This window comes from Lates calcarifer, unplaced genomic scaffold, assembly GCF_001640805.2.
Source record: "Lates calcarifer isolate ASB-BC8 unplaced genomic scaffold, TLL_Latcal_v3 _unitig_4112_quiver_405, whole genome shotgun sequence".
NCBI classification, from domain to species: Eukaryota; Metazoa; Chordata; class Actinopteri; family Centropomidae; genus Lates; species Lates calcarifer.
Window position 1 is genome coordinate 398,642 of NW_026116709.1, and position 15,908 is coordinate 414,549.

At 38.0% G+C, this 15,908-nt stretch overlaps 1 protein-coding gene across 2 annotated transcripts in view; it reads right to left on the reverse strand.

Annotated features, from left to right (window-relative positions):
• gabbr1b (gamma-aminobutyric acid (GABA) B receptor, 1b) overlaps positions 1-15,908 on the reverse strand; it is a 136,326-nt gene that overhangs the window by 85,889 nt on the left and 34,529 nt on the right. For both annotated transcript variants that reach the window (XM_018695493.2, XM_018695492.2), the window contains exons 3-6: positions 8,995-9,059; positions 7,992-8,130; positions 4,453-4,638; positions 3,697-3,714 (exon numbers count right to left, since the gene is read on the reverse strand). In XM_018695493.2, the coding sequence (XP_018551009.1) occupies positions 3,697-3,714; positions 4,453-4,638; positions 7,992-8,130; positions 8,995-9,059 (408 nt within the window). The remainder of the gene's footprint in view (positions 1-3,696; positions 3,715-4,452; positions 4,639-7,991; positions 8,131-8,994; positions 9,060-15,908) is intronic.

The window sequence follows — 15,908 nt, forward strand, 5'->3', positions numbered from 1 at the left end:
GCTAATTATTTGACTGTTTTTTTCTTTTTTTAAGTTTGTTGTCTTTGTAAGCTTTTTTTAAATTTCTTGTGTGTGTTTGTGTGTGTCTGCATGTGTGGGTGTGTTGTTGTCTTTGGAAAATATTGTAAATAAACTAAACTAATGCATTTTTTTATTTTCTTTTTATCATTATTGGTATTATTATTGTCATTGTTGTTGTTATCATCATCATCATTATTATTTTCATTAGTATTTATGTATTTATAGCTGGGAAAATCTTAAGGCAAGAGAAGAAACAGTGATCAATCCATTCATTCATTAGCTATACCACTTATCCTTTTGTGGGTCTTGGGGAGCCTGAAACCAATCCCAGGTCACCAGGCGATCACAGGGTTGACACATACAGACAGACAAACAGTCATGCTTACATTCACATTCACGGGAAGTTAAGGGTTTCCAGTTAATCTAACCTGCATGTGTTTTGACTATGGGAGAAAACTCTTCTTACTAACTACTAACAACACCAAACATCTTCAAACTGAACTCTCTTCCTGGAGCCTTTCTCTCAAACCTTTTCTAATGAATCAGGGGTCAAATCAATTATAGAACAAGTAAAAAAAAAAAAAGTCTAGTAGAAACCAGGGTCTCAGATATTTGTAAGTTGACTCAACTCAACCAGCTTGTTTTTGATGAGAACTGGATATGCTCCTTTTTTTTTCCTTTTTCAAATGTCAAGATATGGCTCTGAAATTTTTCAGGTAAAAAGCATCACACCAGCTGACAAATCTGTCAGTGTTGTCTCTGCAGGTCTGTTCTTCACCTTTTAGTATGAGACCTACAAGTGCACAAATAACAGACAATTTAGCATGATGCCCAGATGTGTAAAGAGATGCCTAGAGAGTAAATCAAAAGGGAGATAAAACTATTTCCTGGGGAGCCCCAGGGATCGTTAAAGAGGTGTCAGAAACTTCAAGTGTAAGTGGGGTCTGGAGATAAGGTTATCTGAAGTCCAAGCAAGTACAGAGTGTAGGTTACATTCATCAGTTTTGAGGTCAGGGAGACAGGCTGTGCTTTATTACATGTACCTAACAAACCAAAAAACACTGACTGTAATCCTCTTATTCCAAAATATAGGAATAATTTGATTATACTGCTGGGAAAATTACACATACATAAATCAAAATCAAGGATTCCTTTAAAGCTGTAACCAGTTTAAAAAAAAAAAAAAAAGGTCTAAAACACATTGTAAGTGTATTTTAGAGCAGGGCTGTAGCTTTATGTACCTCTGAAAACACTGGCGTCATGTCTCTATATTTCTAGTCTGTTGGAACTGGTTTTCTTTTTTCATAAAAGATGTTACAAATAGATTTTTCTTGACCTCACTCTTTGTCATACTGGAAGCCAATGCAGAAGTGTTCAAATAGTGAAAGTTAACTGTCGCATTTCTGTTGCATTTCAGTTACAAGATGCTATGTACAGTATAGAATGGGAAAGCAAGAGAAACTGAATAATTTAATAACACATTATCCACAGCAGCTGTTTACTGTTTGATTATTCACAGAGTATTACAGGATGGCAGCTTAATGACCTCTACTCTGACACACACACAGAAAAAAGACTTGTGAGGTTCACAGGTTTAAAAACTGATACCAACAAGTCATCTAAAATAGAAACAGCTCTGGCACAATATCGCCACCATGAGGCAAGTAGTGATAAGGCTGATCAACCAGCAACAACAGAGTGCTATTGTTTTCACTTCATGAGTCTCTCTCTCTCTGTCAGTACCTTTCTACTAGCGTACTTATGTGTGTGTGTGTGTGTGTGTGTGTGTGTGTGGTGTGTGCTACTTTTGGGGACAAATTACAGACTAAACACCACTAAGTTGGGGCCAGCTTGTCCACTTTGAAGCTTAAAACTTATTTTCTAAGAGACTGGGTTGGTGTTATTATTTTTCCTCACCTTGCTTCATGTTGTTTCCTTTCTGAACAATCTCTAACAGATCTGTATCTACCAAAAACAGTTCTCATTGTCTCTATGTGGTATTGCAGCGCGGATGAGAAGTTACACTTCTGAGGAGGCACACATCAGCTAAGGTGAAGCATACTCTGTATCTGCAGAACCCACACTGCTAGTTTCTCTAGGTACAGAGTTTTCCTCTCCCTCAGAAGAATAAATCCTGCTCCAGCCAAACTTTTGAATTCTTTTCCTCAGAGAGCACGGACTGTGGATTTTGTCCCACGTCACTTGACATTGGATTCATGTTGGGAAGGGATCCCTCCACGGCCAGGTACGTACAGGAGGAGTGATTAGAGATTTAAGACAGACATAAAATAATGTAAATGTATCCATTAATGGAAGTGGCATTAAAAATGCTTCCCAGTGGAATGCTCTTGTAATTTCTTGGAGAATGATCCCTCAAAAGTAGATCTTGAATCTGCTTCACTAATTTACCACAGCGGATGCACCAAAATCATTAACTGAAAATCATGAAAATCACTGGATTACAAAAAAGAACCTGTATACAGTACTGTGCGTTACATTTTAGGCACTTAAGATGTTTTTACTCTTATCTTTTATCAGTAGCATCAGGGAGGTGTGTGATCAGTCCCAGATTAAATCTGCAGCAATGAGTCCAATCACACAGTCAGCATCATAAAGAACTGTCCCAGAGACAAGAAGAACAAGGAGTCCTGCAGTAGATAGTCTGGACCCCCCCCCCCCGCAGAGCCCTGATCTCAACATCATGATGTCGTTTAATGTAGTAATACCTAAACACAGCAGAATATTTAAAGGTGTCCAACACAGGTAACAAAATTAGGCAGATCAAATTTTATACAGCTTTATACAATTTATAAAAAGCTGAGTAGATGATGTCACACTGTGAAAACCTTGAGCTTTTGTCAGACATGGAATCTCTTACATTGCTTCTTTCACCTGTGTGATGGTGATGGCTTTTTGTCATTTAGACACAGGGGTCTGTTATGAAAATGTTTGTTTTATTTTGATGCTTTTAATTGCCCTCTCTGTATTTAACTTTGAGCTGCTGTCACTCATGTAACAGGTCCAACCTAATGTGACATAATGTCATAATGACTCTTATGTTAAAGTTAGATCGTTCTTATTCAGACATAAGACATGTTAATGATGCTGACATGTTGTGTCACATTTACATAATGAGGCACATGTCTGAAAATATCCTGGTAGCAATTAAATACAAAAACTTTTATCAAAGGAGATAGAGAGACATGTTAATGTATTTAATGTGTCAGTGCATGTGTGACATGCGTTATAAGCTACCTGATCATTATATCAGATATGATGTTTTTAGCTTGTGTCATGCTTCAGTTGTATGCATAACCTCTCATGCTGCATACTGTTAATAGTTAATTTTATTTTAATATAATTTAATGCTATCTTTGCAAGTCCATGTTCCATACTGTTTTGGTTTTCCATGTTTTTCATTTTGTGAATTATGTGTATGCTCCTTTAAGTTAGGATTAAAACAAAACCATTTATCAGTGTTACTGGTCACTGGTCTTCATTCCAGCCATTCACTGTAGCTATGTGTTTCATTCATTAACAGACTTTCAACCACAGAACAGGCAACATGCAAACTGTTTTTTTTTAAAGCAGCATTCATTGCACTGTAGGTTCTACTCCATAATTTTCCCAAATCATACAGTAAATCTCATTAGTGAAGAATGAAAATGTTCTTACCTTTGTAGTGCCGATCATCTTCAGGAACAGAAAAGAAGGGATGAAACAGAGTTAGACTAGCTCATCTTGAAAAGTTAAAGCATGGGAATACAGACAGTAGAATAAAGAATCCAGCTGAGGTATGCCACAGACATATTTAGGACCAATCATACATTGTTCCAATCATCATTTCACACAGGCTCCCTCGGCTCTTTTTGTTAGTGTTAGTGTGCTGAAGGACCATCTAAAGAACTTTTTACTTTTTTAAAACTATCTTTAAAAAAAAGAGAAGAGCAAATACAGGACAAGAAAAACAAACAAAAAAAGTCTTCTTATTTTAAATGCAACTCAAAACCGTTTGCAGAGCAGCAACAGTAATTTCACTATAACTCAATAATATCTACCTTAAAATATCCCTGACATCCTCCCTCTGCTGTTGTTTAATTCCCTGCCTGCAGAGATCATGAGTGTGTGTGTGTGTGTGTGTGTGTGTGGTAGTTTATCTTAGGTAACAGGGTATATAAGTACCAAACTATAGTAATCAGCTACACTACATAGAGACACTATTAGTGGTTTGGTTGTGTAAGGCAAATATCACTTTTTCACAGCTTGTTGAACAGGTGGTTTGTAGAAGTTCTTAGTGGCCTTTTACTTTTTTATGCACTTAGAGTTATCCAAATGTCACCTGCTTCGCCTCCTCTCTGCTTAAAGACTGCTTTAACTGTGTAATTTAGTTTTTGAGTCATGTAGTGGAGTACAGGGAGTAGAGTGACTCACAGTGACACACTGGTTTGGGTGTGTCCCATTTGCCCATCTTATTGCACTGTGTTGAGTTTCGGCCCATGAGGATGAAGCCAGGCAGACAACTGTAATGCAGCACTGTCCCCTCCACCGGGGGCCCCAGGGGCCAAGGGGACACCCGCCCGTTTTCCAATGATGTCCACACTCGAGGACACAACAACACTGGAACAGAAAGACAGAGAGGGGGGATGTGAACTGTGAACTGTGACAGTGAACTGCTGTGCTTTTTGATTCAGCCATTTGGAGGCAACAAATCTGAACATTATCAATTAAACATGAAAAAGGGTGCAAATAACACAGAGAGGTAAAATCTTTTAACCTAGTGCATGGTGAGAAAAAGAGGACTGAGTGAGGGAACTGTAGTGTGACATAAAAGCAGGTCATTAGTTGGGTTTCAGAGGAAAAACGTGTGACCAGCACTACCACATGCTAACTGAGACAGAATTATCAGAATACAGTGAGAACAAGGCAGCATTCATGACAACTAGTTTTACTATCAACTTACATGAGCAATGTGAGACATGAACATCGAACCATAAAGGAGTAAACATCACGTGTCTGGTGGTATCAGAATGGCCTCAAGAATATTATTAATTTGCATTTACTTGCATCAAAATTGTATTGCATGTTAGTCAGTTCTGCATACTGTACCATAATTTAGATCTACTAAATAATAACCACAAAATAAAGATATATATTTTAGAATATTACATTTTAACCATTAATATTTAAATGTTAAAGGAATAGTTCAGTCACAGTGGAAACTAGAGAAAACAATTTTTAAAATAAAAAAAATAAGAAGACTAAATATTTAGAATATTATTTACATTTAAGTTCATTCATTTAAGTTCAGCTCAGTGTGAGAGTCTATCCTGTCATTCTAGAGGAAACATTGATTCAGTGTTTTAGGAAATACATTTTACTTACTTTCTGAGACTGAGATATTCATATTGATATCAATCGCATGTCTGTGTGTTAAGTACAGAGCTGGAGTCAGTATGTGGTTAATCCAGCTCAGCATAAAGACTGGAAGCACATGGAAACAGCTAGCCTGGCTCAGTCTAAAAATGCACCTACCAACACCTCTACAGTTCACTAATTAGCATGTTTATTTTCTCAATCTTTACACAAACAGAAATGTAAAAACAACAGTTTGTGCTGTTTGGAGGAGTTACAGCACATATTGGAGCTATAAATTATTAAACAGCAGCCGCAACCTCCTGGAGTTTTGTTTTCACAATGATGTTACCAGGTCTGGCAACCAACACTACAGCCACAGACAATGTGTAGGTGTGCTGGGCAGGTGGATACACTGTTGTTTGTAGTATTGACGAGAGCTTGTATTGAAGTGTTAGGCAGAGCCCTGATACAAACAACACTGTCATCCCATTCATATCTGGAGTATCTGACAGACTCGGAGCATCGTCAAACAGCATGCATTTTTCAAACACAGCACTAAGATAGAAACTGGTCCGCACATCCAAACGCAAGAAAAGCAATCTAGTGTTTGCAGGCCAGTGTAGTGAGGAATGCACACACTTATATATTGGTGAAACCATTATAAAAAAACACATCATTCAGCACAGAAGGACCAACTCCTCAGGTCAAGACTCAGCAGACACATATTTTAGATAGGGAGGTGGGATGATTGAAACAGAAGTGAAGGAGGCTACAGCAGAAGAGGAGGTCTACAACACCTATGATGCTGCCCCCTCATCGATTCCCAGGAGATTTAACAACCATTCACACTCTGCCTCTTGTGACTCCAACAGCTCTAACGACTGTTACAACAGCCAGGAGCACTAACGAATCGAGTGACATCAATGGCCTTGACATTGACCTCAAATACCAGGGATTCCTGACCAGTCAGTCAGAACTGAAAAAGCCTTTTGGATGAGAGGTGAAAAGTCCTCAGATATCTATCACCAAGTTCAGCTGGCCTCAATTCAACCCTTCTTTTATAACCATGACCTGGATGATGAATCCTTACAGACATAATGCAAACAGCTCTAGCTGTTTGGCTAACCATGCCCAGCTCTGCACTTAACACACATATGATATGAGACTGATATCTATCTTAATCTCACCCTTAGAAAGAAAGCAAGTAAGCATTTTTTCATAACTGTAACTCTATTTCTTTGAATTACTATAACATTAGAATATACATGTATGTGTACTGTGTGTGTTGTACTACTATGACAACTAAAATCCATGGTCCTTTCATCTACTGTTCATCATCTGTTACATTATTGCCTGTATTATTAACTGTTTTAGATTCATGTTGTACACCAGTGATTCATTAGTGTGCCATTGTGACTGAGCTTCAGTTCACTGATTTGGTAAGCTATTCAGCGCCCCCAGTCCAGCCCAACTCACTGCTTACTCTTCACTGCTTACTCTTCTGAAAACTATAGCTTGAAGCTTTTGAAGATTTTGAGACTGATTAGTCAAGTTAATTTTAAAGAATGACAGTGGAATCTTGAGGTAATTCAGGGTAGCCAGGGAAAAGAGTTTTTTTTTTTTTTTTTCCAGACTGTGTTGTGCCAAGGTTGCATATTTACAGACCTGGATATTCAACTGAACAACCACCTTACCTGCCTCATAAAGGTAGCGTAGATCTGGGTTATTTACCCTGTCACAAGATAAAGGTGTAAAGGAGTAAATGCTACATACACAGACCTTTTGCCAACCTCCCTCTCATCTTTTTTTTCAGTTGCTTAATTAACATATTACTATGAGATTATAATCACATTTCAATCATATCTATAAACAAATATACAATAATATTTGACATCAAATACCAACTATAATCATCAGAGTTTATTCTGACTTTTGTCACAGAAGCCAGGATGACACAGGTGTTACAGTTAGATGATAAAAACATCATAACAAAGCCACGTGGTGGAGGTTCCTATGCCAATACAAAAACATATCACACCAGGAATCTCACAGCCATAACCTGTAAATGCGATCGATGCCTCCTGCTCTGTGGAGGCTTTCTGGAGAAAATAGTCCTGCACTGTCCAACACTTCACAGATATGGAGAACTGACCTCCTGTCAACACTGATGATTAATGACTATTAATCACACATTAAAGGAGACACCCAGGTGGAACAGCCTTCCTGACTCGGAGCAAACAGAGCCAAGAGGCTCTGAATGAGGAAATGAAGACTGTGATATTAAGTTTTTAAAAAGTAACATATGAGCAGTTAGCAGAAACTGATAACATATTTAGTTAAAAATGAACTATTTTGAGTCTCCTGTGCCCTTAATGTGAAATGGGTAACACAGATATCTGGGTTACTGAAAGGCTTGGACTTCATCTTGCACAAGAAGGTGGCCTATGCGGACTAGTTCAGATGATCTCTCCTCAACAGGAAATGAATACAGGACATTTTTTCCTCCTGAGAGCAAATAAAGAACTCAGTGATGGAGTTATGTATGTCTGGAGCAATATTTTAGGTGGGAGATGTGGTGAATGACAGAGTGGAGACTCAGCTGTGGTTGAACTCACAGCATCTGCTGCGCTGGCTCAGATCGGTCCAAGTGCCATTGGGCAAACACTTCCTGACCTTGGGTCCCACGATCACCCTGTTGCCCCTGCAGATGTACTCTATCTCATAGTCTACTGGGAGCACCTGCACACTGCGGATCTACACACACACACACACACACACACACACACACACACACACACAGTAAGTACACTAGTAGAAAAGCACCACAGTACAGATTTGGCTATATTGTTTTTACAAGTAGTGAATGTATTTGTGGTTGGCTGTGAGGGAGGGCTGTGATGAGGGCTGCAAAAAAGAATGTCAAAGATTAGACTGGGTCTTATTATATCAAACACTTGTTAATAAAGTTAATGTGAGTTACAGTAAATTCCTCAGTAGTTTTTTTTTTTTTTTTAATACCTTTTACCTCATTCAGATCATTTTGGCTATTTCATGCCAAAATTCTGACCAGGGTAAAAATAAATAAATAAATAAATAAAAAATAAAAATACAAAGAAGAAGAGGAAAAGAAACCCACATGCATATTAAATATTTTACACTTGATAAGAGACAGAGTACCTTGTATTATTTTTAATATTGTAGCGTGCTGGGGAGAGGCTAGGAGGGCATACTTCCCAGCATGCCTTGTGGGTTGGCATTTGGACAATGAATTACTGTAAAAAGGTTAAGAAATGTGTTAAAACGTTATTTCCTGTTCTGTTTTAGTTAGGCATTTATGTTCCCTTTATGTTGTGATAGCATGGATATTGGCTAGTTCAGTTTAGAGCATGTGCACCCTGACTGAAATGCGTTTAACGATTAATCACTTTCAGGCTATTCCAGAAATGATGTAAGTAAGCTGAATTCTCAATGAAGAGTATTTACTATCTGAACCCTGCTACTTAATTGCCTGCTTTAACCCAAGCTCATGTATTAAATTTGCAGTGAATGCCATGTGATGTGTGACTTTGAACTCATCCCTGCAGCTGCAATCACAGTGTGGCTGCTGCCATTCCTCACCTGCTCTTGCGTCAGACCTCTGTACCTTATCCCTCCGTCTCTGGGAGGACGGATGATAGCACAACCTGAAAGAAAGACACACTGTCAGATTGGACAGAAAAATATCCAGCCACCCCTCCAGCTCCTTTCTGTCTCAGTCTGCTGCCTGATAATCAGATGCTGACTGGATCCTGACAGCCACACATAAGTCACTCTAAAGATAAATGTACTGCTAATGTATTAAAACCACACTACACAAAAAAACGCTGGTTGTATTTTATATTTTTTATAGTGATGAAATCCCATTAAAAGAGCAAATCAACATTGAATTGACCTTCTAACAAGTTCTGTGTATATGTATAAAAGCCTGATATATCTTATTCCTCTGTGTGTGTGCTGTTCTCTCATTAAGAAGGAACTTAAGTTGGGGGAATCAGGGAAACTCGCTCATAAGAGGTATACAGTACAATATACAAATTCTCCAGTAAGAAAGGAATGAAAACAATATACAGTTATACTATATAAAAGTAATACTTATTTTCTGTGAACTGCTTGTTTTTATAACAAGTGATAGTATGGAGAGATAGGAATCCAGACCTTCTGCATTTCTGTCTTCAGGGATGAAAGAACACACATTTTGATGGCAGGAAACTGGGGGCTGAGTCCAAACTATTTTGTAATTATATGAAACACACAACTCAACAATCACGTCCACTTAACACAGTGATTGATCAGTGGTGTGGAGGTGCAAAAGTGGACAGAGTTTGATCTTCTCTCTACAGCAACATTATGTATGTCTATGAAGAGGCCTGTCTGGTGTGCACTGTTATCTCCAATAATAATCTCGGTGCTCTCAGCCTGCTCTGAGACCGGTCTATGATATAAAGGCTTTTACTCCACCTTTGACCACAGCTCTTTGATTTATTCAAATGAATAAATCATTTGCCGGATGAAGACCTGCTAGAAATAAAACCTGCGCAAATAAACCTTTGGAGCTTGGATCGAGGCTGATTTTTCTTTTCATTCATCACTTTAAGTGTTATTCATCTTATCACTGAAAATCATTTGAATGAAATCAAAAGGCTTTTCTTACTGTGTCAGGACCCTGCCACTAGATGGAGACCTTTGTTATGTTTTCAGCATATGCTCAAGGACCAGCAGCCTGGTTTCCAGCAGAAGTCATTAGCCACGACTGCACGATTGCCCTTGTTGTTGCCAACAGAGCTTATTTGTTAACTGAGGAATGGTTTTGCATGAAGAAATTGTGCTTTCAGTGGGATGGAAACACAGTTAATGGGACCAGCTGGGGCCTGACAAGCAGGGAAAAGACAGATTTGCATGTTCAGTCTGTCTGAGAATCATGTACTTAAAGGTTCAGGCTACATAAAAGAGCAGATATTTGGAAGGTTACAAAGCAACAGTGCAGTTCTGCCATCCCAATAGTTTCTACCTCAAAGTATTGTAATTTTACATGTATTGTATTTTTCAGAGCAGTTTTATCAGAAGATATACAGTTAACTCAGATTAGTGATGGCCACAAACACTAGCTATTTTAATTTCCTGTTAATGCAGGACTTAACAGCATTCCATTCATGATAAATTCAGAGCTAAATCTTGTTTAGTTTGGAATTATTTCTTTGGTAAATAAATAATGTAATTTTTGTTGGCTCTAATGGTTTGAGTGACTTGCTGACCTTGGATTCAAGCATCATCATTACATTTAGATGTTAACAGCAAACATTCATGTTCCTCAGATGAAAAAAAAAAATCATGATTTTGGTGACTTCTGGTGCTAATTCACTGTTACAATGACAAAATTACATTTCTGCACAAGAAATATCAGAACCTGATGCCAGGAGCCCATTCTGACTGTTAACAGAGCTGTAGCTGTCAATTCATATTCAACATTAGTTTGTCTTATAACGCAATTATTAGAATTTCTCCACTTTTGCTTTTAATTTTATGCTCCTGGAGCTTGAGCTTAAGAATGTGATGTAGCTGTTGTTTCCACTGTTCTAAATGTTGTACTAAATGTAGGGTTCAGGTACTTTTAACACTTGTTGACACTGCTGTTGATCATTACTGCAGAACAACTCACACAAACACAACAACAGTTTAATATTACCAGTGCATTTGTATGGAGCAGTAGAACCAATACATTAAACCAACATGTCCAGGCTCAAATTGTCTGGCTTTGCAAAATACAATCAAAAGCATGGAAGAACCTTGTACTAAAGCCCCACAATGTTCTTTAAAGTTCAGCTTAAGGAAAGCTTTAGGCAATAGACTGTCTGCAGTCTTCATCAGAAACACTGCAATTAAATAACGTGTTTCCCATAAATTAGTCAGCCTTAGATAATTTGATATTTAATTATAAATTGTAAAGGATCCCTCAGATTTTTTTATTATTATTATTGTGACATGTAAGCACTGCAACATGTCACACTGTAAAAACAGACTTTTCTGGGCTCTCTGGTGACCAACTACATTGTTTCTAAATGACCTCAGATGTATCTTTGAAGTTTCAGTGCTGAAATTTACTGATACTTATCGGTTGACGATGAGATGTGAGACACTATAGCATCTCACAACAGTAAATTACCTGTCTGACTTGTAAGATCAACTGTGCCTTTTCCCAATATTAGCCTGTTGAACATAGCCATTAACCCAGAACATCTTTCAATCTAAATTTGACAGTTAAGTCATAATCTAGAACAGATCCATGTATAGCACTGCAGCTTCCCAAGATGATCTTCTAATTGCAATTTCCATCTGATAAACAGTTCAAAACCCAAAGATATTTGATGCTTCTAACTGAGAAACCTAAATTGAGTAATGTTTTGAATTAAAGCTTGGAATATAACTTAATCAGTTATAATAATAGGTGCTGATAAATGCTCTGTCAATCAAATGATTGACTGATTAACTGTCTGGTTATATCAGCTCTATTTAATTTATCTCCCTGAAAAAGTACATGTTCAAAGACAATCAATGAATGGATATAGACAGAAAATCATGAATTACACCTACTCTGCTAACACCACCTGGACTGTATCAAGTCAAGTCAATTTTTCAAATCTTTGTTTCACCAAAACAACATTAGTATTTAATACAAGTATTTTCTGTGTATCTGATTATCCTCAATCTCTCATTGCCTTGCCTTCCCTGGGGATAATACATCTGGAGCCTGCCACTCCACACAGGTTCATCCACAGTGTAAAATCCTAATTACTAAACACTCACTGCATTGCTCACTAGAGGCAAGGAAAGACCACTAAACGTGACTTCAATAGCAAACACCCCCACCTACCCCCCACCCCCACCCCCAGCACTCTGCACAAAGAGGAAATGACAGCTCACTAATCTGACGGCAGGTTTATGTCTGTATTACAGAGATCTGACATCTGCCTCTGAGCATTAGTGTCAAAGCATGGGCTCAGATATAAAAGCACCATAATAAGCATGAGTTTACAGCAAATATTCATTAGTGGTTTCAGCTCCCATTGGTTGCAGATTGGTGTTTAAATGTGGGGCTGGGCCTGCCTGCCAAGCCAGACTGTTAGAGGTGGGAAATGGTGCTTGTCCAATATGAGTCTCAAGAGCAGTGGCAGCAATTTCATGCTCAGAGACTAGCTGTTATAACAGAGGGAAAAGGACCAGAGACGTAACTGTAGAATACTGAATACAGGACATAATAAGACTGAGCACACCCCTGTTAGTATTAACTATTGTTAAATATTAATAGTTGAAAATTGTACCATTTTGCATTTATTGTTAGGGCATTTGATCTAATGTATAATTACAAACAAACAGGTGAGGTGTAACAAAAGTTTATGCAGTTAGCAAATATCACAGCTTCATTAGTTTTGGCAGTACGGCTCCACATGGTGAGGAACTGTCTGAACGAGTAAAGAAATGTCTTTATGGGACTCCATAAAGATATGTGAGGGTTCAAGAGCATCACCAGGCTTCTGAACATCAGTTGAAACTAGGGCTGCAAAGGGGACGAAAATTTCTGGTAAATTTTTCGTAAACTTTCCAGAAACTTCCCATGGGAAGTTAAGCTGGGGAATTTTGGAAATATTTCAAGTTGAAAACTGGCTTGATAATTGAATAGAAACTGACTAAATGAACAGAGGAACACTCCTCATTCAGCTGCTAAGTCAAATTCTAAGCCACAGTCTGAAGAAACAGCATCACAGTTGAGCTAGCCTCTTAAATTCAAGTCAAGTCAATTTAGTTTTTATTTATATAGCACCAAATCACAACAGAAGTTATCTCAAGGAACTTTTCATGTAGAGCAGGTTTATACCATTCTCTTTACATTACTATATTTACAAAGAGAGATGCAACAGTTCCCACCATGAGCAGCACTAGGCGACAGTGGAAAGGAAAAACTTCCTTTGAGGAGGCAGAAACCTCGAACAGAACCAGACTCAAATTGTCAATGAGCTTACGTTTAGCATCTCCCTTTTGGGACTGCAAGAAAATAGCTAAAACCAGAAATGTGTTTGTTAAGTAATTTAAATGAAGTTTATTTTCAACAACTCCTCTTATTTAGAAAACATAAAATGTAAAATAAAACTTGAACTTAGTGAGCTTAGCTAACTTCACAAGACTGCCTGTTAACACGAGCAAGTGAGATCTATATTGTATTTAACAAAGGCAGTGAAACTTTCTAAGACGTGTACTAAACTAGCAAGTTAGCAAAAAGTGATCCATTCCACAGCAATGCAGACAGCTGACAGAACTGTTATATGGTTGAAAGCTACAAGGACTGTAACATGCTGGTTTCTGTGGAGTTCTGAATTGGAGCAGGACAGGCTGTTGCAGAAGAGACACTGTATGCTTTAAACCTAACGTTTACCTTTCCAAGCACTCACTTGTATGAGGCTGAAATTAGCACATGCACTTGCATGCAGTGCTGGAATGCAACTACATTTACCCAAGTAATGTACTTATTATGAGGTATTTCCATTCTCCTGTATACTTCTACTGCAAGTCAAAAGGAAATACTGTACTTTTTCCTCCACTACATTTATTTGACGGCTGTAATAGCTAGTTATTTTTCTGCTAAAAATTTTACTTTGTTTAAGATCAAAACAGTAGTTCCCAGCGTTTCTGACTTGTGCCTCCTGATACACATAAAAAATACGGAGACCTTTAAACTGCTCACATAATGTCATTTTAATAACTATTCAAGGACCAAAGAGATGAAAGTATATGTTACTGGGTTAGAGGCAGCTTACACCCTGGACAGATCACCAGTCTATCACTGACATATAAAGACAAACAACCATTCACACTCACATTCACATCTATGGACAATTAAGAGTCACCAGTTAATCTAGCCTCCATGGATGTATTATCATGACCAGGACAGGGCCCTTGCAGCACTTTTAAAATATGTGATAAGATCAATCAGATGTACACACCTTATGACTTTGCAATGTGATGTTCAAGCAGAGCCATCTCTTTTAACATGGTGTGTTCGAATGAACATCTGCTCAACATCTTAACTCTTGTGAGTCAACTTTTCAGACCTCTGAGCCAAAATAGTAGGGATTGACTGAAGTATTTTTTACAGCTTCTACCAATTCAAATTATTAGTAGTCAATGAAACCAACAGCCAATATTTGGATTTTTATGTCACAGTTTAGTTAAACTCCAACACGAAACCTCCTTGAAATGTAAACCTGTAAACATTCTTCATAAGATGCAGGGAAACAGAACATTTCAACATTATACACAGAGCTCCTAGCAGCATTTCCAATATACTAAACAGAGATTAAGTGGCTCTTCAATGAATAAAGTAAAAATAAATAAACCAGTGGAACGCAGATTCAAATCTGAATCCTTCTCTCTAAGTCTGTGTTACCCAATAACCCCTCAGTACTCCCAGTTCAATATCACTGCCTGTGGTGCAGAAAGGTGCTCAGAGTATTTTGCATGCTCTCCTGTGAGATGGCTCCTGAATCTCTCAGAGATTGTAGTGACTTCACTAAAAACAAGCTCACTTGGTGGAGGAGGGTGGTGAGCACAGATCATTTCTGGTTTGTGAAGCAAGAGACTTAAATAGTGCTTCATTGCATCTCCACCACTGCAGTGCACATGGTTAACACTCTTCATATAGCTTGCTAGTTTGCCCATTTAGTAATAGATGAAGCTTTGATGCCCTAGCAACATTGAAGTTACTTTTGCCAAATCTCCTAATAGCTAGCAATTATTACCATCATCGTTATTTTTGCTTCTACTGAATGAAATGGATCACCTACATCTTTATTAAACAGACGTTCCTGAAAAAATCACTCACCACTGTCTCCTGTTTTTCTGCTAGTATGTTACACCAAAAACAGAACAGATTTACAAGAACTGATCTGTTGTTATCATTTTATTTTTATTCATCACTGAGTAAAAAAGTTGAGTTGTCTCTCTAACTGTCAGTTTTCAAACCAAGATCATGTTTCTTATTTTTTCCATAAGACACATAGTAAAATATTTTCAAACCTGGTGATGTGTTTTTACTGACAGTCAGTGTAACAAGTTCAGGTATTATCAGTGGAGTAATGTTTAACCTTGTTGTTGTGATCATAGAGTTGTGATGTTTATTGCAACATCTACACTCTGTCTTTTGATCAAACAGCCTCTTGTCTCAGAAATGCCTCTGTCTCTCTCTCTGTGTTTGTCTTTCCCACATCTCTCTCGCAAATACAGAGTGCAGTGTTGAATGACAATTTAGTCATGATGCATAATCAGTCCCATAATGCTGGGGCAGGACATTGAGCCAGACATAAAGCAGTAACCTTTCGGAGAGAGGCAGCTGCATCAGCTGCACCTTTGGAAAAGTGGTACATTTGGCTGATAATCACCAGACTCCTACAAAAAGGGTTTGGAGGTTGTGCTTTAACAATAGCAGCAGCAGATCATTTATTCAT